The following is a 26,333-nucleotide window of genomic DNA, read 5'->3' as shown; positions in this document are numbered from 1 at the left end:
ATGTGAAGTAAAGATTAAAAAAGGTTAGCCGTATTTCATGCGTATCTGCGCAACATGTTCTCAAGCTTTTGCACACTACCTCTGGACAATTTGGCACATAACTTAAAGACATTTTAAGCTGTTTAAGCCATCAAAGGGACATACAAAATGGTAAGGATTAAAAGCACAAGACAGGTATTGATCCCTTCACAGTTAATGGCCTTCAATGACATGCAGAAGACACAAAATGCAAAGATATGACTTCTGACGTAATTTGCTCTGTTAATAATTTACTGTTTAGCAAGGCCCAGCTGTTCTGTGGGATAAGATTAGTTTGCTTATATGTTCAAAGCTTCTGTAATGTGTAAATCACAACAACTTAATCCATCTTTTTAAAAAAGGAAAGAGAAAAAGGGTAAAAACATAGGGTTTACTTACTATACCCCTAAGACATCAAGTTCAACTGGCATCCCTATTCATCATACCACAGGCTTTTGACCAAAAATGTACACCATATTTGGTTAGATATTTACCCCAGAAGTAGAAGTCATTGCCAGGAGACCTGCCTCAGATCAAATTCTGAAATTCAACCTGTTGCTTTAAGGTTAATTGGAAATTGCTTTACAAGGCATATTCTGAACAGCAAAACTCTATGAAGAACACATCTGAAAACTAATAACGTAGATAAAGTATTTCAAAAGTTGAGCGCCAAGCGTTAGTGTTAATTTCATGTGACAACAGATCAAGACCTAATGCAGCAGCTGCAGGATGCTACACAACCGAAACACCTTGTTCTTTAAAATATGCAGCTGGTCAGTTACTGCAACCGACTTTTACAGTGAGCGGAAAACAAAACAAAAACCAAACATATTTTGTATAAAATGCAGTAAGAATATTTGTTTGGTATATTGGATGTGTTGCATATCTAATTTCTATTTCAGCTGTGAGAAAGATTTAATCATCTCCAATCAGCAGCATCAAGTTATTCATTTTCAAAAGCACTAGGCAACTCCAGATACTAAGGCTTCTGGTTAACACTTATCCGCGACACATCTGTCTGGTTGCTGTCAACAGCTCATACTGAGTTTAGAATAGACTTTATTGTCACTGTGCACCAGGGTACAACGAGCTTGGCAACTTCCAGTATCTGATAAACACCAGAAGTGATACCATAACAGTTCTCAGTGGCTCTGGTTGAATAATAAGTTAAGTCTTCAGTCATGAGTCATTTTTGGGTTTTAAGCATGTAAGCATGGACGCATTTAACAGAGTTTCATTAAAAGGAAGGGAAAAACACTTTTTTTTTTTCAAAGATACCATAATTGAAACTGTAGTCTTCAAACCAGACTCAATGATCATAATTACAGTTCTGGTTTTTCAGTCCATCCTGCAGCCCACAGTAATTCATTATTGAGTTCAGTGTTTTCATGTTACATTTGCTTTCCTGCTTGATTTATGTGTGCCCCCCCCCCATCCTCCTTTAACATCCTCAAAGGCTGTCTTTTTGTCATTCAAGAAAAAGATTTAGTGAGCTTGAGTCATTTGGTGATCCTTTCATTGTGTTGTTACGAATTAACATATTCATGTAAAGTAATAGCCCAAGGCTGACAACATCTCTGTGGTCATCAATATTGCTGCTAGGTTTATTTTTTTTGGTCCACCTTGGACAGTCCTAACAGCCCTGGAGAGTCATAACAGAATTAGTGGACCATGTCTGAACATCTCTAGGAGGGAGCAGCTCACAAGGATAAAGTGCATGCAGTCGTGATCAGCTGTCCCCGGTTGAAGCAGGGTCACAGATTCACAGTGTGAGCCTCTCTGACAGAAACACTGCACAAGCCAAGGATTTTGCTGTGCCTCGTGGGACGACACTCACAATGATGAACATTTCTAGGAGTTTCTGACACTGAGCATTTGTTTGTCTCAATAATGGGGACCAAACATATGGATTGTTTTGCCTGTGTTACCTCAAAAAAATGAGATATCTGCAAGCATCATAAAGCATCAAAACAAATAACAGAGGAATTCCTGAGGCATATCTGCAGGGCAAGAAGACACCAGCTCTACATCTTTGGTTCAATCTGATAAGGCCTCCAGAGCATGCGAGTAGTACTTATGTGGAGACCAATCTTCTATTGATCTAGCAGCAATCCATGTGTCACAGAGCATGAGTGTAGGTGTGCTGAGCCTTTCAATTACTGCATCTGAGTCACAGTGCCTCTAAGCCAAGCATTCAGCAATTCACTGAGGGGTCACATGCACACATTTCTGAATTTGTAATTATAGTTCGTATGAGCTCTTCTGTCTATTTTCACAGCTGCAAAGACATTTCATATTAGATCAACTGTCTTGGTAAGTAAAATTTGACAAATTTGATTGAATCATTTGTTGAATTCTTTAGTAAAAGAATGAGTAAAATATGTTTGAAATATTCACATTGTTAACCAAGACTACGGATTTATTTAGATATTTGACCTTTTACTCCCATGTGAGTATTTTTGCACAGACTAAAGTTGTGTCGTAATTGCGTGTGTTTGCATACGAATAGTATACCACCTCAGCTTTAATTTACACATAATTTCCATGTATTTTAGGCTTTTTAAAAAAATAATTACATTACAATTACAATTTTAATTGTCAAGCAAATTGTTCAAGTTATAGCTAAAAGTTCAGGGCAGGGTGTGTTTACTTTCCAATAGAAATCAAATAATCGCATCTAGATATGAAACATGAAACAATATTAGCTGAATCAATCTGTTTGAGCTGAAAACCAGCCATCAGGCATGTCTGGAGAATTGCTAAACTTCTCTCAGTCTTGTATTCTTGAGATGTAACACGCCGTCACCCTTTTCGGAACCTACGTTATTTTTCGTCAGATTCAACTTGTTGGCTCAGCATCTGACCTGTAGCTCATAGAGATCAGTCCGACTGGTTGTGACAAAAAAAAACAAAACTCATCATCTGACTCAACATGTCGCACAAAGTCGCTTCTCATTTAACATCTTGGTTTAAGTAAAACAAGCAACATTTTTCTCACAATAACGTGGCCGTGTGGACTGAAGAAACTGAAGACCAACTGATCATCATGATTTAGGAAAGATCAGCTCAGTATGACATCACCAAAAAACCTGTTGCTTCTGGTTTCCCTTCTTGATTAACTTGCATAGTAATGCCCCCTTCTTTGAGTGTGTCCTCTTGCCCAGACACAGATTGCACATACTGGTCAGCAGTTGGAGGTCATCTGCACAGTGTGGTCAAGCGGTATTTTGTTCACCCAGATGCTACAAAGGCGAGAACACACAGCAGGGGTCCTCTTTCTGCTAGTCCTTTCACATGAATGTCCCTCAGGGATTCATCCGTACCTACGACATTAACTACTGACATAAAACAGAAATGGAGAGAGCCATAGAGCAGGGGTTATATTTGTAATCAAATTAGGTACAATATGACACCACGATTCTCACACACGATCGCAAAATTTGTTTCTTAATTTCCACAAATGTCCAGCTTCTTCATGAGGTAAATTTATTTGCTCATAATGTCATCTGTTGGATTCCCCTGAGTTGATCACACACCACAGTAACCAACCATGACTGTGAATGCTTATTTCATGTGACTGTAACAATTCAGTAACAATGCTGTGTTGACAGTGATATGTAAATGTTTTGAGAAGCCGCCCTTGTAAGATTACCATCGTGATCAGAAAAGCAGCATTCGTACATTTAACCAGCACAGCGATATGCTGTCAGATTAATGGAAAGCAGTGCATGTTTGCAATGGGCTTAAGGAAACAGATCAAAGTATTTCAGGGTCTTCCAGTTAAAATTTTTGCATCTGTTCTCAGTACTGTATCATACTACCACAAATGAGGGAATAATGAGGGAATATATGTGTCCTCCATGACATGTCAGTTCATATACCATGGCAAAGTGACTCATTTAATTTCCATTGGCATTGATTCAAAGGCGATAGTACAAATGTTCCACACATTATTGTGTGGTTCACTCATCTGAACAAAACATATTTTAAAGAATCTGACATACATTTATAAAATAAACACCACCGCAGTCTAGCTCTAATTGTCTGTAATTATTACAGTTTGAGGCTAAGTGCATGATGGGGTTCAGGTTAATACCAGTCAGATCTCAAGGTACCAGAAATAAAGCATTTCCTGACACTTGGACTTTATTTAGCATGAGGCTGACTTATAATTGGACAGTACTTGGAACAAATAGAGTGGCATAGGATCTAATCAGGCTTAAGAAGTAAAAACACTTGCTAATCTGAGTTTCTCCTTGACAATAGCCCACTCTGGGCTCATCCAACATTGTGCATTTGACACCATGTCTCCTATCGAGTAACACTAGCCAAATATGCCAATTTATCAGACATTTTTACTTCTTTTCCAGTTGACCTTTGCATGTCCTCTGGTATTCCATAGGCTAGTTATGGTCATATTTCTGTAAATGTCCTATAATCAGTCAAGACATGCTTTGGTGACTGTTTGTTCCATAACCCAACAATCGTTAAAACATTGTAAAACAGGTAAAAGCATATGAACTGAATGTTAAAGATCTTTTTTTTAAAAAAAGGAACATTAAGACAATGTAAAATTTGAAATAAAGTGTGAATGAACATAGAACACAGTGGTTTAAACTGTAGAACAAAATGTCCCCCATGGTATAGTAAAGATACGTACCTTGGCCTTGACCTGCTGCTCAACAGTTTGGGTCTCCTTTGTTGTCTTTGACATGGTGTGGAAAATGCACTGATATTTTTAGTATGTGGTTTGGCACATACAAACATGCTTGTTTTTAATACAGTGCCCCATGAGGATCCAACATTCACATTCATCAAATGTTGGTTATTGGCTTTTTGTGTTACCTTTAATAGTCTGATCAGAGGTACCCAAACCTCCCTCTATCTAAACATAGGTACTCCCAAACTAGCTTAGAGATTTGATCTCTTCAGGTAGCCCTGGGTCTGCCTCTTAGCCTCCTCCCAGTAGGACATGTCCAAAAACCCTGCCCTGGGAGGTGTTCAGAAGCAATCGTGACCAGATGACTAAATGATCTTGACTTCTTCCTTTTGATGCAGAGCAGCAGCTCCATCCGGATGACCAGGCTCCTCACCCTTTCCCTGAGAGTGAGGCCAGACAATCTGATATTTGTAGACTGTTTTTCTTCCAGTCTCAGCAAAACATACGATTTAAAGAATTTACAAGTCTTTGCATTTATTTTGTATCTACATTTTACAAAATGTTCCAACTCATCTGGAAATAGGATTGTTATTGAAGGCGATTCTCTGAAACTTCAAGCTTCTTTATCAGGAAAACCATCAACCCCTACAAATGTAGGGAGATGGAGACGGATATGTGAATGGATCATCATAAACCGTAATCATAACTATTCCTAAGTGTATTTATCCTTGTGAAATCTGGCTGCACAGACAGATTAAAAGATGCTTACTTTTACACATCAAAGCGCAAACGGAAAAAAAGATACGTTCAAGTGGCTTCAGTTATCCTTTTTCATGTAAATTAGTCCTTAATTTGTCTTTAGTAATGCTGCTAACAAAATAGACAAAAAAGAGACCTACCTCTTCACTTCTTTCTTTAGAGGTAATAAGTATGACAGAACCCCTTCTAAAATAGCATCTATACCATATATATGGATTACGTTTAACATCTACAACATTTGCAATTAGTTTAGCATACAAGCAATTCATTAGATTTTTTAAGTTTTACAAATTGTGGTAATAATTTCTTGAGATATGAAGGGAACTTCCTTGATTCCGAGAACGGTCTTGCCTGCAATTATAGATTTTAATGATTTTATCTTGAGATCACGAGTTGGTTCTTCTATTATCTCAAGATAACAAGCTAGTTTTAACATTACTACATTCTTGCGATAACCAGAAATAATATATCTGTTATAATGAGGATATGAGCTTTGATTCCTTGAGATGGTAAGGGTATTAAGGTTAGCTTGTAAATGAGCAGTTCCACTGTTAACACCTGATGTTATTATTCAATGTCACTGTCTAGGAGGATCTATGGATTGTGAGGATCTATAAAATTAAGTCAAGGCATGTATATCCATTTCCGTTAGCTGCACGGCGCTTAGTCAATGCCTGCTCTTGAGCAGAGACAGTGGCACTTGTGGGCATAGAAAAGAGTTTCACCAACTTTGCTACACGTCAGCCAGTGGCTTCCCTTCAAATGATCTCATTGTTTTAGGAAAACAAACTTGTCTAAACTAATAAAATATGTCAATTCTAGAAAAATAAAGGCTTGTTTTCTTGAGATAACAACATAAAACCCCAATTTATCAGAAATAGTTCAATCTGATTTTACTATTTTTAATTTGTCCACACATCCAATCAGTAGTAGTTTAAAAATTCAAGCTTCAGAATTGTAAGCCTTTAGTTTTTTTAGGTATTTGCATTGTGCCGTCACGTCATGTAATGAAAAACAGTGTGTGTAATACTTCATAGTCTGTTACAATGTAAGTTTTCTAACCCCAACCAAGTATTTTTTTAACATATAAACCTAACCATGTACATTTAATCCCTAACTGTAACCAACAGCAGGTGGGAGCAAATTAGGAAAGCAGGTCATTATGGAAGTAGAAAAATGAACAGACTGAAAATAAAGTTGTGAAGGATGGGATTTCAACGAGTGATCCGGTTCTTGAAGGTCCGGGACTTGGTACCCCCCACCACCCCAACCTTTCCCCTAATAAGGCCCTTTTTGTCCTCGTCACGAGTGTCACCAGTGAGCTCAGCAACACAAAAAGCCTTGACAGACAATGAGGTAGAGTGGGTCAACCACCAGTTGGAAAGTTGCTGGATTGATCCCCGATTCCACCAGATTGGTGTGTGAATGTTTGGTCAACAGAATTTGTGCTGTAGGTTGCAATAAAAATGCCGCATGAATCCGTGAATCTGTACTGCAAAGTGCTTTCAATGGCCTGTGAGTCTGGCAAAAAACACGACATAAATGTAGTCCAACGATTGGAGCATAAGCAATATTTAAATGCAACGACAGAACTCGAAAATACGGTTAGAATCTCTAGAACTACTCGACTACTTTGGTCCAGACTGACATATCTCATAAAGCTAACTAGGAGGGAAAATTTCCTCTCTTTGTTATTGCTACTTTCCAAGTGTGCACGCTTTAAAAAACACACTGAAACGCTTAACTAAAACAAACATGGCAACCTCTCACTGTCATTGTGAGGATGTTAAGAGGCTATTGGCTGTATCAGGTGTAAAGCACTATGTGGCTTTCAGACTGACAGTGCACAGCTTCCATTACCCACAATATCCACACACACACACACTAATGTCAGAACCATTTTAACTGTATGGAAGCTTCACTATGGAAACCCTTTGTCCCTAAGAGAGAATAATGACAATGGGCAGATAAAGGAAAGTCACCACATTTAACAGCATTAAGCCACTCAGTACCAGACGCATTACAGAGGGAGAAAGAGGCGATGAAGAAAGGGATGACAGGGGAGAGAAAATGACAGCAAGGCCCAGAGAGAAGAGCAAGGCACTGATAAATCGAAGGATTAATCCGGGCTACTACAGAGGGATTAAATCATTCTCTCGCTGAATGTTTGCCTGCTCTGTCAGATGGCTGAGGTTAAGCAGAGCATTCTATTCCTGCCCTGTTTTCTGCTGTTCTCTCATCCCCACAAACACATTTTCTCATCCTTTTAATGGCATTATAGGGGGGGGAAGTCTTTAATCGGAGAGGCAACGCAGTGAGGAAGGCCTCTCGAAAGCATGCACACGCACACACACACACACACAGATACAGACGCAAGTGCTGAGCAGATGGAGTGGTGAGCTAATAGATGTCCATGTTTCTGATAATCTGATTTAGGGAAGAGATAGAGATCGCAGAAATACTCATTGATTTCCCTCGTGGCTGGTAGTATGTAAGTGTCTGTGCGTGTGTGTGCGTGTGTGTGTTTGGAAGCGCGCACGCGTGTGTGTGGACAGATGGATTGCTTGGATTGTAACATGAATAATCACAATCATCGACCTGTCTCAAAATAATAAAATAAATAGTTTAAAACACTGTCAAAATGTAAAAAAAATAACTCTGTTAGAGCATTGTATGGTTCAACTTTATGTTCATACAATACAACTGGGATTAAAACCTGTTTGTACACCACTGTGTGTGTTATGTGATATCTGTAATTCAAGGTGGTATTTAAATGAACCATACTTTATTCATATGTTAACTATGACCACAAACATGGTAAAATGACACTTTTACCAGTTGTTTCTACAGTGTAGTCCATCGGTCCTTCTGCATTTCCATTGGTAACAAAAATGATTATTTATCAACTCAGTGCATTACTGAGCTCAAGCCTGAATAAAAAATATTTAGAGATCCAGAGTCTTGCTCACCATGTGTGTAAGAGGATGTGAAGATCAAGCTTAAGGCCTTCTCTCTTCTCTAACTGCTTAGTGGTCTTTTATTTCTCTTAAAATTGTACCACGGAGGGACATTACTGTTTATGATTATTATTACCATATTTGTTCAGAACCTAATGAAGCCTTTAGCTGGGTGTACAGTTAGATAGCACCGCCCTCGTTGAGATTTGGGAAAATTGGGACTATTATGACCTGCAACACACCAGATTTTTACGATTTTTTTCTTTTTCTTTCTATTTCCCCCGAAAAGTTTATTTGTAGGACTTTAAGGGGAGGAAGCAGTAAGCAGTGGCATCTTAAGCCCAAAGGAGGTAGTGACCCAAAATAAAAGCCTTCACAGGTGTGGACCACTGAGAAAACCGAGAACCACTCATACGACTGATACTTTCTGACTCATGCACAGCCATTACATGACCAGTGGGGATACAAAGAGGCGTAACTGTGACTGACATCACTAAAATATTCACAAAATCTACACTTTTCCTTGTCTGACTTTGCTGTTGAACTCATTGTTCACTGGTCACATTCATTTCCTAAATGGGTGTAATAGGAAAAACAATGAACATATCTATAGCATGACAATGTGATCCACTAAAACGTTGTTTCTGTCGCATAGTGGGCTAAATAGGGTAAAATATGAGGATTTAATCAAAGCACTGAACCTGAACTTTCTTCCTCCTTCCAACACTTACTTATTATTGCCGTACCAGTGTGAAACTACTGTTAATATATAACACAGAGATGAATAAGTTAGTGTATACTGAGCTGTGTGTATATTTCATGCAGCTTTCTCTGACTCCCACATTTCACAGAGAACTGGAAATATTCAGCTGCCTTACACAGATTCTCTTAAAGCTGCAGATAAAGAGAGAGATTTTTTCCACAACCTTTGCCTAGTTAAACAAGTAATGACAGGCGTGGGTGTTAACCTCGACACACACACGTGAGGCGTCCTTCTGAAAGGTTCGCGCCGACACCTGAATATTCCTCCTTCTCTTCTGCATTCTCTGTGCAGCCTGCTGCACCCCCCCCCCTCCCTCCTTCCCCTCGCTGCAGTGGTAATTGGGTATGACACAGGATCAACAGGGAGAGAGCGAGGACGCATTTGAATGCGTTGACTGTCGTCTTCCTCGCCTCTCTTTTCTAACCTGCTGCCTTGCAGCTCCAAGCCCGAGCTCACCGCTGTTACCGTAGCAACATCTGCGTGACCGCATCCCCCACCCTCCCTCTTCCACATCCGTGCCGTTTCTTTTATTAAGATTGCCCACAAGTGGCCAAATGAAAGTGTGTGTATGTGAGGTGCATTGTAGCAGACTACTGCCAGCCTAACTCTGCTCTCCGAGCCAATTACCAGAGCCTCACTACAGATTTTAAAGCTGCAACTCAGGAAGGATTACCCTGAGCAGAGAAAATTTAGCCACTTGAACCCAACTTGTTACATTAGGACAATCAAGTACATTATTGCACACCTGGGTGCATCTCATTGCTCCTCAAAGGGGACAGCTCCAGCTCGACAAGTCACAAGGCAGCCACAAATAAGTCCAAACAGCTTTCCTTCATCGTAGCCCTTCTTTTGCAGTTTTTATTTAAATAGGTGATGACTGCATGTTAAAAAAAAACAAAAAAAACAACCTCTTTCTTTTCATTCATTTTCACATTTTCATTAAATTGCAGGTCAGGCCTGAGGACAAAGTCATTCTAATTATTGCCATTTCATTGTGTGGAGTGTGAGGCGGAGAACTCACAGCGGTTCCGAAAACACTAATGAACAGAATTTTTGATTTTAAATGGAACTTTGCTGAAGTCTCACAACTTTTGAAGAGCTTTAGCGTTTAAGGGCATCGGTTGCTTATCCTCTTTCGCATTAACATGAATTATTCCAAAAGAGTTCCGTTCCACTCAGTTTCGAAGTAGAACTCGATTTTTCTAAACATTTTTCTAAACAGCAACTGTTTATCTGCATTTGAAAATGCTCCTTGTACCGTGTAAACAACAAAGGGATGCAACACGACACGTGGCAGAAAGCTCTTTTCTCCAACTTGTATGAATATCATCACACCACGATTCCATCCCTCCATTTCCTATACACGCTTAATCTAATTCAGGATTGCTGGAGAGGCTGGAGCCTATCTAAGCTGCCATTGGGCGAGAGGCGGGGTACACCCAGGACAAGTCGCCAGTCCATCACAGGGCCACACAGAGACAAATGAGACATGCACGCTCACTCTACTCCTGGGGCCTAATTTAGAGACACCAATTAACCTAACATGCATATTTTTAGACTGTAGGTGGAAGCCAGAGCACCTGGATAGAAACCGTACAGGCATGAGAACATGTGAACTCCACACAGAAAGGCCCCAGCCAGGATTTTAACCAGAAAAGGTGAAAGCTCTAACCGCCACATCACTATGCAGCCCGCATCACAATTTAAAATCCCTAATAAATATTATTTCAGCGAGGGTTTAATTGGCGACAGGTAGCAGTTACAGAAAATTAGCTGTAATAATACAGGTCACAGACCTCTGAGGACAGCCTCTTTAACTTCTAATTAGTTTTATGTGGGATCTGATTGCATGGTACAAGTCGGTAGTTTTAAAATCACCAGCAGGGCCAAGTGATGCAAGTTACCTCATTCAACCATCTCCGTGGCAGCTCCCTCTTAACCATGGGTCTCCATCCATCATTTAAAACTTTGTTTCAGTAAATCCATTAAGATTTCATCAATGTCATCCTCTGCTCCACCAGTTTGCATTGTTGTGCGCCTTCACGCAGAAACACGGCACATCTGCATCCACCTGTTCTTATGTGCATAGAAAGCAGAAAGAAAAGGCTTTAACAAGGGTCAAATTGGGGGTTTCTGCGTGGCCGATGTTGAAAGACAAGTCCCTCAATAAAGAAATCTATAAAGAATTCTACAAAGAAAGAAAAGAAAAAGAAACACCTGTGGTTGATATATATTACGATCTACCAGAAGCTTCCACAGCAGAGAAATAACAGAGTAATAAATGAAAACATCAATACTGTGCGAAGTAGATTGTAACATACCTCAAGGTAATGCATAAGCCAAACAGCAAAAGCTTCTTTTTCTTTATTTTCCTGATGTGTGTTTTACATCATCTTGTGTCAGCTTCTCGTACGTTGGTTTTATCACACCGACTGATCCCAGTGAGAAAAGAATGTGTAATAATCTGCATTTCTCTTGGAAGTTTTTTCACAATTTTCAGATTCAATGAGTCACAGATTAGGTATCAGGCTGTTGTCATTGTGTGGCACATGTTCCTCTCATGCTGAGGGCTTCATCACTTTCCAACCTGTAGTGACTAATGAAATAAATAAATGTTTGAATAAAATTAAGAAAACAATCAAATAAAGAGCATCTGTCTCATAGCTCGCAAAAACTTTTACGTTACTCTGAACATGTGTAATTAAATTACTGGAAACAGTTGCAGGGCGGTTTGTGTTGAAAGTATTCAACATGTACAGAGGGTGAGGTCCTTATTGCAGCTGGCCTCGGGCCCTTTAACCACCCATTCTTTCCTCTTACTGCCCCCCCACCCCAAATAATTAACCAAAAAATATATATATAAAGTATCTCAAATAGTAAAATGTGCAGGTAACTAATCATCTAAATAACAGAGGTTGTATTTTCTTATGATTCCATTGTTCTGTGAAGTACTATATGAGGCTTGGAAGGAAATTATGCGATTCTTCATCAAATAATGACTTTCCTTTGAAAATTGGTGTACTTGGCCTTTAAAAGTGAGAGAGAGAGAGAGAGAGAGAGAAAGAAATGCACACAACTTGGGTGTGAGTTTGTAAAAGGAAAAAAAAAAGAACTAAGAACACTTTCACAGGATATGAATTGTTTAATAAAATCATATATTCAGATATATTCAGTCACAGGTTTGTTGCATTAAAGTTAGAGTCATGGCTGGGATTGCTTGAGCTTATTCCTGTGTTGCTGAATAAATACAAAACCATAAAGCTCAAAAGAAATATAAATGAATCAATTCTTCTTTCAATCCGAGATCAAAACAAGGACGGTCCCTACGCACTCCATTCTGCGCACTGATTGAAACTTTTATTCTTTTTCATCCGTTTCAAAAGCAGCAGAAGTTGGGACGTAAAACTGAGTCGTACATTCAGTGGATGGAGGAGTGACCCTGAACGCATGTGTACATCTCCGGTCTCAGAAATATTTTACGCTGATCTTTTAAATGACTGAATTGAAAGTGCGACCATGACTCAAATGCACACACTTCCTTCAAAAGCTCTCCAGCAGAATGTCGCAGTGCAGTCTAATGTGGCATCTTTAGCACGCGACGCCGCAGAGAAAAAGAAGAAGAAGAAGAAGAAAGTTTTACAAACCGGGCATGCTAACAGCAAATCAACTCTTTGAACTAATCAAAACAGGAACACAGCAATTCCCGCTCTTAGTGCCTAGGTTTTACCCTGTTCCTCACTCTCTTCATCCATGGTTGACCAGCAGGTTCTAAGAGAAAAAGAGAAGAAAGGATAAAAAAGGAATTAGATTACTTGCAAGCCTGCAACACCTTCCGACCTTTGAGATGCTCTTAAGTGCGAGGGCTGTCTCTTTTCTGTGCACAATTTCTGGCCATAACCTTCACACATCTGAAAGGTCAGATTTGTTAATTGTAGGCATTATCTCAGTGATGGAGAGGAGGGAACCTGTTGAACCTGAGGCACACAGCTTAAAATTACCACTCCTGATCTTTTTTTTTTTATAACCACATGTTGCCCAATTTGCTGTTTAAAACAGATGGAGGTTATAAGAAAAAAAATGTGTATATAAGATCCAATCCAATTGCAAAATCAATAAAACTGCTGCGAATATTATTAACCCCACAGATATAATTAAAACAATAATAAAGTCGTCCTAATTTTAGAAAGTCACTTAGAAGATAGAAGCTCTAAGTTGATATTTGAACTCCTTTACAGAGGAGGACAACCTGAAATAAGTGCAAGTTTACAACAAGAGGGGTGTTTCTTGTCTGCCAGTACATTCTAGTTTGGGGACAGGCTTTAAAAAAGGGTAAATATCTATTTTAAAAGCTAAATATATATAAAAAACGATTGCAATTCAAGTTATGTAGGGCTTGTACACTCTCATACTGGAGTCCAACTTACCACAAGGTGGTAAATTCCTTTTGCCTACTTAATATTTGCTTTTAATTTGTAAAAGAAGCACAGTGGGGAACAGAAATTAGGAGAATACACGAAAAGCTTACAGACCATTAAACATTCTCTATCAAAAAGACCAAGAGTTCTCAAAGATTTGATGACTGAATGCTAACTTAAGCAGACAGCATATGGCAGAGGCAGGACGATTTGGAGGAATACATCATTTACCAAACTGAGGTGATAACAAGCTGATTTGACTAAAGTTGTGGCACCATGGAAACCTCTTCCTACCACATCAGAGAGCAAGAAAGGAATGAAAACTAAACGAGACCGTTTCAGGGAAATTTTAATCGGAGCACAATTTGTCTAAGAGCACGAGAAGAGTGGGTGTTTTACAGCTGGTGATTGGCTGTCGGTGTCGAGGTCCGTAAACGTACAAGCGAGAAGCAACTTTTGAATAACTTAAAAACTCATGTTAGCTGATACTGACAGCCATGACACATAAACACAATAAATGACGGACCGGGAATCTTTAAAAAGGTAATGCAGTCAGATATAAGAGCAAATTTCTACCTTGATTTTCATGAGACTTACCGGGATAATACATAAGAATATCACTGACCAGAAAGTGGCACACTCAGGCCCTCTTTCTGTTTTACACACTGTTGCCAACGTTTCAGTGGCCTGATTTAGTGCTGTTTCAGGTCTTTGTAGTACTTTTAAAAAAAAAAAAAAAAAAAAAAAGAAAAAAAAGACAGCTGTTCAAAAATATACCAACCCTTTACGCACAACTCATTTACTCTCTATGGAAGACAGCCTGTTGCACCACCCCTCTCCTTAGCAGGCACAAACAAGACACCTTGCACTGATGGATTACCATAATGTAACACTGTAAGCCTGTGCAAAGTAAAGGAGATGAGTGATCCCCACGTATTTAGTGATTTTTTTTTCGCTTTGACTATGTTCTACCACAGAATGTTACACATTCACACTTGATACAGCCTTTGTAAGATGTGTGAATGTGTATGTACCTCTTTTCACACAGTCACACTTTGACAATCTGTTCCCCTGAATCAATCTCAACAACATTAGATGCAGAGCATGAAGCCCAACAAATGTATCTTGAGATATGGACTTGTATGAGCAAGAGAACCAATCTATGCCAGCTGTGCTGTAAAGCTTGATGCTGCATTCAGCACCTAGCTTTGCGCTAAAGGCTAACCTTGCTCACAGCCACCTTGCTCTTAATGACAACGCTAACGGACTGATCCAATTACTCCTGGATACTGCTATTGTTGCCTGGTTAGCCTTTGATTTGTTTGGCTAAAAAAAATTCTAAATCTCATGGAGAAGGGAAGAGATGGAGTCAAAAAAAAGGAAAGTGTGGGTGCACCTTGACGAAATCAACTGAATTGTGCTGCAGAATGCAAAATCTGCTGATCAGTGAACTACTATTGTGCTGAATTCTGATCTCTTGCAAAAGATGACCTCCTATTTCTTTTTGCCAGTTTATCAAAACAATCACAATACTTCCAAGAAACATATTCAGTAGTGTGTTTATTTTGTAGTTTCACATTCAATTGGTTTTTATAAGAGACATTATAATAATACACATTTGTTTTAGTCCTAATAGTCAATATGAATGTGTTGTTGTTTTTTTTACTTGCAGTTGACAGATATGTTTAGCATTTGATTAGATGAGTACATATGGACTGAGATATGATTTTAGAGGTTGATCCTACAGTAAAAACCCCATCCTGAAATCAGAATAAAAAATGTTTGCATACAAATGAGGAAGAGTACTGTACGGCATCTAAACAAACCAATGTGCAAGGCTGACTTCACGTTCTCCACATTTATTTTGGGCTCATGATAGTTCAACTCAATAAAATGACAGAATAAGAAGTTACAGTAAATTTTTTGGTACTGTGGAAATTCTACAAACTGATACTGAGCCTCCATTATATCCCAGGTCCAACTCACTTTGGTTTATGGTCAACAATTCATGCAGTACTTATCCAAAAATCAGACAATCGCCTAAACTTTGATTTAGTTTCCAATAATCTGCCTTAGCCTCAGAGCTGAACAGTAGCAAGGGGATTAGCACATGTGGAATGTTGCAGTGAGCTCAATTGACTGAAGGCTTGTGGTGCATTGACCTGTAGCTGGCTGCTGGACAGACTGAGACTTTTCTGTATGCATGATCATGTCTGTGCAGAGAAAGCCTGATACACGTTTGATATACTGCAGAGTTCACTCCAGCTGTGATACTCAAACCATTAAAACCACAGAGAGACTTACAGAGCACAGTGATCAATGTTGCTCAACTGTTCTGATCTCTCCGGTGTCCTCGCCTCACCGCCCATTTCTTCCCTTTCATCAGGTACATTTCTTCTCAAAAGGTTTGTTGTATTTATCAGGGATACATTCAACACACAAGAGCCACCGTTTTGCTTGAGGTAAAAATGTTAATGTTTGCCAAAATTGTAGAGCGTGTTAAGATATTTCCCAGATCTGCTTAGCGCTAACATCATTTATTACCCTTTAGCTTCTGGGGACAAATATGTATTTTGTTTAGAAGTGTCTGCCAGATTTGATATATACATATTTTGAGCTGATTTGCATAAAGACACAAAGCATATATATTCTTACATTTTTTGTCAAAATGATGAAAGTTGACATTACACAGAGACAAAGCGACCCAAAATCTAATATCTGCCATGATAATGAAATAACAATGAGGGGTTTCCCTTTAGTGCCTAAAGCGTATCCCCTTATGACGTAAGAACTTTTAACTGTGGGACTTTAACTATCTTTTGAGTCACCAGCACTTCAGCTGCAAATGTTCCAAAAAGTTGGGACAGATCCCTGTTTGCCAGTGTTTAGTGTGCGCCCTTCTTATGACAACAGTTTGTAAAAGTCTGGGAACAAAAAGGAACAGTTTCCCTGTTTTCAGAGGCACTGATGCACCCTCACATCATCAAAGATGCAGGCGTTTGAACTGAGTGTCGATAACAAGCCAGGTGGCCCCTCTCCCCTTTAGTTAGGAGAATATGGTGCCCATCAATTTCCAAAAAGGATTCAAAGTTAGATTCATCTGACCACAGAAAACTTTCCTCGAGTCCACTTCAAATGAGCATTGGCCCATATATGGCTTCTTTGCATTATGGAGTTTTAATCTGCATTTGCAGGCATCACGGTGGAGTGCATTCACAGACAATGATTTGGAGAAGCATTCATGAGCCCTGCAGTGATTAAATAATCATGCCTGTTCGCCGTCTGGGGACCCAAAGATCATGGGCTGCCAGTATTGATTTTCAGACACTGTCAACATTATTTTTCTGTTCTATTGTGAACAAATTATTTAAAATATTCCTTTATGACCAAATCTCAGGGAAATGTGTCATCCTGACAAGAACAAGGACACCTTTTCAACTCGCTCTGTACATCAGTTATATTAAACTCAAAAACAACAATATGGTTACTTAAAAGTGTACGGCTGAAATTTCTATGCGACTGCTCTCGGTCGGTTTTGTGCTATCTGTAATCTTCTAACTGCATTAACAGAAAGGAAAAAAAAGTCTCACCTTAAAACCCACCCACAAACAACATAATGGATTTCCCACTTGTTGGTCTAATTGAAGATCACTGCTGTTTTAAAGGTGCCAATGCGTATGAAAAGTTGCGGAGGTTGCATCACACTCTCTACAGCGCAGCACGACGGCTTTTGTCCTGGGCTTTTACAATAAGCCCATTTTCATTTCATGCGGCTCTGACCAGCAGATCACCGAGACAGAATGAGAGGCTGCAGAGAGAAGAAGTGGGACAGAAGCTGATCACTGTACGAGATAGAAAGAGAAAAACAAATAACAAACAAGAAGCAAGGAAAGGCAGAGGAGCAGAAGAAGTCTGCCTGTTCCCCATTCTGCAGTACCCAGCCTGGGAGCCTTGACTCAATTGGAAATCCATTTTATCTGATGACTGGCAGGCAATTGGAACTCCCAGGTGATAGGCTCCGGCTCTGTGGTTGATAGACCTGACCACTCCACTGCTGAGGGATAGAGGGATGAAGATGGAGGGGAATGTGGAGGAGAACATGCACAACAAAGTCTAGCTCCATTAAAAAAAGTTCATTTCAGGCTGATCATCAGCTGGCCTCCACCTTGATCAAAAATAAAAGAAATAGGATAACAACTACCAAAAATAAAGGACCAAGAAGCAGCAAATCATCCTATTTGAGAAGCAGAAGCTTTTCCTTGATTTTTGCAACATAAAAAACACAGCGTATGTTTTTAGTTAGCCACTGAACCAGAAAATAAAAAAAGTTCCTAGCAGAAACCCAGCTGCCGCCTCTGTGGAGGCATGTCAGGTGAATAGGTGATCCATCAAAGCAGGCCAGGACCTACACGCGTTTACATCGTAATAAGAATGTGACCGCGTGTCCCAGACCACATCTGAATGTGTGATCTGATCTCAATAGGTCATCGATTGGGTATTTAATGCGTTTACAATTTACAATTGTTCTAAAAACTCACCACTTGTGCTCGAATAACCAAGGATGCATAATACTAACATGTGTGTAGCCAGAGTGTAATTGTATGCATGTGGTAGTTTGTTGTTGTTCACATATAAGCCATTTCACCATAGACATTTTGGCAGCCATAAGCACTGAACACTAAATACGTCACAATATGTACGTAGCTGTGTAACAAGTTGGTGTAAAGAGACACAATTCAAAAGACAGTGCTGAGAACAGTAAGCTTGCCATCTGGAAAATAAAAAAAATCAGTTTCATAAAATTACTTTTATTCCATAAAATGACTTACAAACATAAACAACAGATAACACACAACTCAATGTATGGCTTTAATACCGAATGCATCCCCTTAAGACGCACAGCTAACCTGATGTCGAGCCAACGATGACCTGAGGTGAGGGCAGGAACTACTCCACTGGCAAAGTGTCTGTAAATAATCATTTAGCACTGACGTCTAACCTTCCCCTCAAGAGGCTAAATAATAACTCCATATAAAAAATAAAAAGACAAGCAGAATTCTCTGTGAGCTAATAAAGATCAACAAGATAACATCTCAAATTTCAACAGAATTACTGGAGCATGTTAGCTTCCATTAATTCCCGAGGCTACCAATAGAAAATCATAGTGCACGGTTGCACGTGGCACATTGACAGTGTAGGGAGAAACGTGACGGTCCAAAACACCACTGGAAAAAAAAATGCTTTGCAGACTGACAACACTACGACTGACAAGAAAGAACACGCAGCACTAGATGCAGGGGGAAAAGAGGATGTCTGCATATCAAGATGAAAGCATCATCCCAATAGTCAAATATGCTGGAGGCAGCATCATTTTGATTTGCGACTGCTTTGCAGCCTCTGGGCCTGTGCAGTTTGCCATCACTAAGAGGAAAATGAATACCTATATTTACAAAGATGCTCAAAGGATAATGTCAAGGTCTGCCAGCTGAAGCCCTTTAAAAGTTGGGTGCACTATAGAATCATTTTAAAAAGTCTACCTTTTCAAGTGTTTTTTTTCCAGAGTTTAGCTTTTATCCAAACACATTTTCTTGGGAGTATCCAATACAACTAACCTAAGAAGGTTTCCTCAGCTGAAGCCCTTCTGCAAAGAAGAATGGTCTAAAGCCAATCTGCCCTCGTTTGAGGTTTAATATGCAACGGTTTGCTTACTTTTTCTACCAATAAGCTAAATGGGAGTGTTTAACAAAGACAGAATTATAACTATCTGTATGTTCTTACCTTTATCACGTAGTGCTTGTCAACACTTGTGATGACATTTATGACATAATTTAAAGACGTTTCCATTGTTTTTCCACTTCTCTCAGGCAAATCACATAAAACGAAAACACAAAGACATGATTTCCAAGTTAAAATAACACCATAAATGACGAGTTCTGAAATCACGGTTTGCTGCAGCACAAATAATAAACTGCCTTTGGTATATTTGCAAGACAAAACATTAGAAATGCCCGCAGCGACAAATATAAAACGCTATTTTTTTTTGAAGTTCCACTTGAAAGTGAACTGGTCAACATAGCTCTAGGTGCAAATAATAACACTCATATTTATTTATTTACAAAAAGGCCAGAGAAGAAAGCAGAAATCGATCTCTGCAGGAGTACTAGCTGTGAATTGGGAGAGCAATCACAAAGGAAAAGCAAGCTTCAAAAAATTATAAAGAAAAAGAAGTGTAGAAGCAGATGGATTGAGTGACAACGGGACACAAAGGAGGCTTGCAGAAAGTGGACTGTTCCGATAATGCTGTGGCTGTTTGAAAGCGACAAAAGCCTGTGAAAAAACAACCTAAAAGCCCTGCTGCTGTCCTCTCTTATCCCAGCTGGTGGTCTCAGTTCTACAAAACTTCTTTCTAAGCAGACTATAAAACAGCTCTGCTTGTGTACAAGTCTCTTCATGGTTTAGCGCCAAAGTACATCTCTGACATGTTAGAGCCATATGAACCAATTCGGACTCTGAGAACCACAGGGAGGGGTCTCCTGCTGGTGTCCAGAGTCAAGACTAAACAAGGTGAGGTGTGTTTCAGCTTTATGCTCCTAAAATCTGGAACAGTCTTCCAGAAGACTCTCAACTCTGACAATGTTTAAATCCAGGCTGAGAACAGTTCTATTTAACTGTGCATATGACAACTGAAAGTATTTTATCTGAACTCTTCGATTTTAACTTCATTAATTAATGAAATGAAGATCAGGATATTAGTGTAGACAAAAATAAACACATAAATAAATAAATAAATAAGTTGTCGTGTAAATTGCACTGAAATCCAGGAAAACGGATAATAGATTGTGAATTTACATGTATAATGTCAAAATAATATGAAAAATCTGTAACTGGGAAAATATATCCAATTTCTGTCCTTTAAAACAGAATTTTATTTATTTCACATAAAAAGACTTTCGTTACATTTTCAAATGCATCATTAATTTCAGTTAAATTACTCTTTTTTTAAATCAAACTGTTAAAATCAAGTTTAATACTTTTATTAACCTTCTAAAAGAGATACAAGTAGAGACATTTTACGGCAAAAGAAGTATTGTTTCTTTATATGCATACATGCTGTATACTCTCTAGTAAGGTTTGCTTTCAACAAGAGGGGGCTACAATTAAGTGAAACCCCAGCACACAGACATGATCACCTCCCCCACACCAAACACTAAAACTCAACACTCCACCAAGGTGAGCAATCACTGTCCACGCCCACCAACCAAAAGCCCAACAGAACCACCAAAAGTCCTAAACCCGAAAAAAGCCCATCCACAAAATCAAAGCACGAGACTAAAGCACAAAACCCCAAATTAAAGTTTTAAAAACACAAATGGATAAACCAGAAAGCAGGAAACTAACAAATTAAGAAATTATACTTAATGAAATCCACCAATCAGCAGCCAAGCCGTGCTCACTACCCACTGCACAGCATCATGGGTAACATTAAAAAATCTCAGGACCATAAGTAAGGCCCTCCCTGAATTTAAGACCAATTTTTTTTTTAACCTTAGGAACTGACTTTGAGCCCATTTATTGCAAATTCCCACTTCATATTACTTCTGTAGATATACACTATCGGTAACTGACACATATCGTAATAAATATGGTGTAAGCACAACTTGTTACATAATAAAACAGTAACAACAAATAATAACGGTCATTCTCTGTCATTTCAAACCTGATTAATTGTCATTCATGTTGACGATTGTTAACATCCTTTCTTAAACATGAAAATAAATCCCTAGATACCATGTCAAAGTAAAGTTACAAAATATACTTCTGTTATGGTAAATAGGACTAATCTTCCTGTCGTTCTTTTACGGTATTTTTCTGGCGCCCCAGCACTTGTATTGTGTGCTTACACAGCTTAGTTAGCTTTCAGAATAACACAATGCAGGGCCGTGTTGATTTATTATTGGGACCCCCCCACAGGAGAATGCAGAAAGAGGGAACGAGTAGGGGGTCTGATGGCGCGAGCCGACAGGAGTGGTGGAGCTCAGAAAGGTCAGGGTACAGTCGGCGAGTGGCACAAAAGCTCCTGGAAATGCCTCTCTCAGGAGGCAATTGTTAGTGCCCTCAACTCAGCACCCCTCCCTCCGTGTCTCTGCTCGCTCTCCCTCCACTCTTCCATCGTTTGAAAGAGTTGAGGTGGCTGAAGGCTGCCAGGGGCCACGAGATAGATGAAAGGGGAAACAGAGGCTCTAGATTTGGCTTGTTGTGCTGTTCGATCGCACATTGCAGCGCAACAAAAGACAAGGAACGGTAAATACAGAGACGCATGCGGAGAGAAGAAAGATAGGAAGAGACAGAGATGTGGCCGATAGAGGCAACTGTCACATCTTTTGAGGAAAAAGACAAAGAGAGCAACTTCTCAAAGTGTAACGAAACTGTTTTCCAACAGCTGTGGAAGCATGTAATTTTATTGTCCACGTTGAAGAAAGATGGTTGAAAAACAGCAACCGTGGAATAAAAACCGTGTGTACGTATATGCACACACACCCGAAATGGCGACGGTGGCACAAGTTCTTTGCACCTTGTCACAACTATCTATGTTATTCTATCAGTACTGAAAATATCAAACAACACATGTTTAAAGTTTCCACGTTTCCTCACCTTTGCTGTTAATTTTCATTTACAGTTTATTAATAAGTGACGCCTTCCTTCCACCTCCCTGGGTTTCAGCAGGATTCTAAATGTAGATTAACATATAACTGTTATTAAATAAACCATCCCCATGTGCTCAAAATTCCTTTCACCGCACTGGCTTTTATGTAGAGCTACAATATTTTTGGTAATAATCTGAATCACAGTTATTTGGGCCATGATTGAAATCAGGGAATTATTTAGCAAGATCACTTATTTAGTTTGGAAACATGACTTTTATTTAGCTTAAGAAAAAAATGGCTGATTCATCTGTGGATTTCGTAATAATGAATGAAAGAGATGGTTTAACTTTTGGCTAGTTTGGCCTTTTAAAGGAAACTAGACTAAATGAGAGTATCACTGCAAAAGACTTTTACTTCGGTTATCCTGTTTCCACAATTGTTGGAAAACAAAATTGCAATTGCAAATTAAAACCGGCTGTTTCCAGGACCCCAATTCAAAGGCAAATACAAGGATGGTATCACAAAGTTTAAGAGCAAAAAAAAAAAAAAAAGCCGCCTGTGTTATTATTTTTCCCAGTAATTGTAAGATTGAAAAAAAAAAACTTAATCCACAGTGAACACAATACAAGAGAAATAAAAAAGAGAAACAAATGTGAAAAAGGAAGGGCAGATAATGGTGCTCTGTGGATGATGGCTGTGATCAGCTGTACAGTGATCAATGCCCGCTTGAAAGGAGGCAGCACGGTGGTGTATGATGGAGGGAGCCAACTGCCAACAGTATGAAAATAAAATCAATAAATCAACTTCAGAGAGTGGGGAGACAAAAAAAAAAAAAAAAAAAAGAAAGCGGGCAAAAAAAAAAAAGAAGGATACACAAGAAGACAAGAGACAAAAAGATGAATAGACACAAAAAGAAAACAGTCTGTGTGCAGACAGACAAAGAAGCAAGAAATAAAAGGTGATGGTTTTAAAAAAAGCAAAGCAGAGAAACAACTGAAAGATGAAGGAAAAATCTTTAGTGATAGATAAGAAAGAGACTAAAGCAAAAACACAAATAGTCCAAGGAATAAACTTTTTAACAAACCCTAAGCAAAGTGTAGACGGACTCGGCGTAGTGTGCACACGTGTGTGGAAATGTGACTACTCTAAGTTTAAGTGATGGTGCATGTGAACTGTAGGGCATCTACAGAAGGTACATGTCCGTTAGTATTTTCGACAGGCAGAGAAACGATGCTCAAATGTGTTTTAACTCAAACTATCACACTTTCCTGAGGTCGACCCATCAAGCCTAAGTGAATTGATTTGCTGGAGAATATGCCACATACACGAAGGCAAAATAGGAAACCACGATCAAAAAAAAATCCCCCCAATCAATGATGGAAAGTTTGCAGATTACTCTAGAAACTTCCTGGGTTTTTTCCCTCTACTATTTATTGCACTGAGCACTCGCTCAGTTCCGAGAAAACATTTTTGTGTGGACTGGCTGGTACAGGCACATTTTGAGGCAAAAAAAATTCATACTTGTCCGAAGGCTTAAAAATGTCCCTGTGTGACTACAGACAGTAAGGAAGGGAAAGTAACTGGAAGATTAGAACTCTAGAATCTGAGCATTAAAACAAACATACATTACACTACACTTTCCATTGAACTTATACTTTTATCAATAGCGAATAACAAGTAAGGAAAAACATTAGGGGGAAATGTGAGGTTCAGCATTTTGTCCCAGGACACTTCAACATGTAAAGTGGGAAAGCTGAGTAATGAACCAGCAACCTTCTGACTGGAACACTGGAACCACTCCACCTCCTGAACTACAGCTGCCCCAGACGGCTGTGGCAAATGCACACAAACGTGTAGTTTTCACGTAAGCAGGCTAGCTACAGCATACGTCTGTACAGTCAGTGCCATGGCTTTTTGAGGGAAAAGTTCAATTAATGCAAATAAAGCATCGCAGAAATTGGTCCATCGTCCCACAAGGTATTTTTCAGAATGATGCAAAATACTATTTTCACAGATATATATATTCTAGTGTTGGAACTCCTGTTTAAGCATAAGAAAAAATGACAACAGGCATTTGTACTCCACCAAAATGCATCAGAATAAGAATTGTATGTTGACTTTTGTTAACTTGCTAACTAGCCTCTTTACCGAACATTCGCTTCAGAATTCCTGCTGAGACCTCTTAGCCAGCTACCAAGTAGGAAGCCCAAAAGATCAGTGAGTGCATTGTGGTACGAATACAGCTGCAAAGTCACTGGAGCATTTATAGCGGGTGAGTGTTGCTGACGCACATGTTGCTTTTCAGACGGTTGTCAATAAAGTGTATACCTTCAAAATGTGACTTATAAACACTAACGACCATAAAATTATTTACAGACTGATTCTGTATTATTTCTTGCCCAAACCCAAACGCCCCCCAGAAAATTCTCATTAATGGGTAAAACCTGAACAGACTGAAAAAAAAGTTGACAGAAAAACAGGAAAACATGCATCAAAGTCTTAAAACACTGTGGAATCCCCATAATCTTTTATGGCTTTTTTTTAAAAATCCTCATCTTTTTTATCATGACTTTGAGTGAAAATTCTTGATTTTCAACATTTTTTGATTCTGCAACACATCTTCGACTTAAGGGCCATAGTAAATGATCATTTTTGGAATATGCTCATATTAAGATAATAGCCATGTTTCCATGGACAGACATTTCAAACAAGTGTTTGAATGGACAGGAAGAGATCTCACAAGTTGATAATAAGTTTACATGCTGCAAAGCCTTTAACCAGAATAAATCTTTTGAAAAGTGGGCCTTCCTGTTCATCTGTGGATAATATAAGAGAGAAAGAGAAATGTTGCTTTTCCCATTTTTTAATATCCACTCAACAATGCATAATCGTATTTTTCTGCCATCTGTAAACAAATGGAGAGTGAAAGAGGACCTTAACACTTCAGTTGACATATCAGGAGGCTTTGAATGAACTTTGAGAGAGAAAGTCTGAATTTACTAATCCAGAATGAAACGCTGTCAAAAGTTCCAATCAAGACGTTAAACAGTCCATATCTCTTCTAAAGTCTCAAACAATACTGTCTGGACCTCTTTAGCTTTGGCCACGTTCCTACCCCTTGGAAACTCACTGCGCCACGTTACCTTGAAGTGGTACAAGAATGTAAAGAAAGAACAGATTCATTCCAATCGCCGAGAAACAGAAACCGGTTTAGTGTATACATGGTATACACTAAACCAGTCGGAATAGAACTCAGATCTAATCAATCTGACCGGATTCATTTAATCCTGATTAGACAATCTGATTTGAAGTGGTCCATATAAACACAGCTAGTGAAAGCTGAGAGAGACACGATGAGAGAATGACGAGCAGTAAATTTGGGGGATGACTGGGAACTGAACCAGGGACTCACTGCTACAAGGGAATTCGTTCCTATATCATATTGGCCCTTATCTCTCAGCTACTGCAGCACCAACCTTCTTTTCATTATTCCTAGTACTGGGAACAGCATAGCTCCCCAGCTGGATACCTAAGGTTTATGGTATGTGTAACGGCTAAGCCACAGAAGCATGTCACATTTATTATTTTCTATGTGGGCCCACACATTAGCAGCATCTTGATGCCTGTCAACTTGTCACGCTATACCGCTTCCTGTGTATGTCAAAGTACTATAAAATCAGCGGTTCTATCCTGGTTTCACTGCACTCGGCTACTTACAGGATTCATCCACTGTGTGCCGCAGCCATTAAATGCAACAGTGTAGTCGATGAGAGTGATTCAGCAATCACATTTTCAGCAACAGTTTCCTTAAAAAGCTAAAACGTCGTATAAAACACAAACAATACAATGAAAGTGTTGAATAAATTTAACATGAAATATACACAGTCATTTGCAGACATACAAAAATGAAAAGCTTTTTGTCAGTGGACTTTAAATTCTATCCACTTTTGTTCAAAACTGTGAGCTGGGGAGGAGAAAAAGTTCAAGGATTCAAGAAGAGTTCTTACTGTCTGTTGGCAGTGACAGCTAATGAGGCGCAAAAAGACCCTCAACTGAGAGCATAAGAGGAAAAAATAATCAAATAACACATAAGAGAGCCCCAAATGAATGTCACAT

The 26,333-nt window shown here is 39.1% G+C and overlaps 2 protein-coding genes across 3 annotated transcripts in view; both read right to left on the bottom strand.

Moving 5' to 3' along the window:
- Nucleotides 1–7,305: 7,305 nt before the first annotated feature.
- LOC140271456 (histone deacetylase 7-like) overlaps nucleotides 7,306–26,333 on the bottom strand; it is a 167,780-nt gene continuing 148,752 nt past the window's right edge. The window contains exon 26 of the transcript XR_011907848.1: nucleotides 7,306–7,321. The gene's annotated coding sequence lies outside the window, so the exon portion shown is untranslated. The remainder of the gene's footprint in view (nucleotides 7,322–26,333) is intronic.
- chchd6a (coiled-coil-helix-coiled-coil-helix domain containing 6a) overlaps nucleotides 12,280–26,333 on the bottom strand; it is a 74,278-nt gene continuing 60,224 nt past the window's right edge. For both annotated transcript variants that reach the window (XM_072367482.1, XM_072367483.1), the window contains one exon: nucleotides 12,280–12,925. In XM_072367482.1, coding sequence (XP_072223583.1) covers nucleotides 12,902–12,925 — 24 coding nt within the window. In that variant the 3' untranslated portion in view covers nucleotides 12,280–12,901. The remainder of the gene's footprint in view (nucleotides 12,926–26,333) is intronic.

The sequence above is a fragment of the Leuresthes tenuis genome, unplaced genomic scaffold, assembly GCF_036924035.1.
Source record: "Leuresthes tenuis unplaced genomic scaffold, fLeuTen1.0.hap1 SCAF_16, whole genome shotgun sequence".
Classification (NCBI taxonomy): Eukaryota; Metazoa; Chordata; class Actinopteri; order Atheriniformes; family Atherinopsidae; genus Leuresthes; species Leuresthes tenuis.
This window is presented reverse-complemented; position numbering and strand designations above follow the sequence as displayed.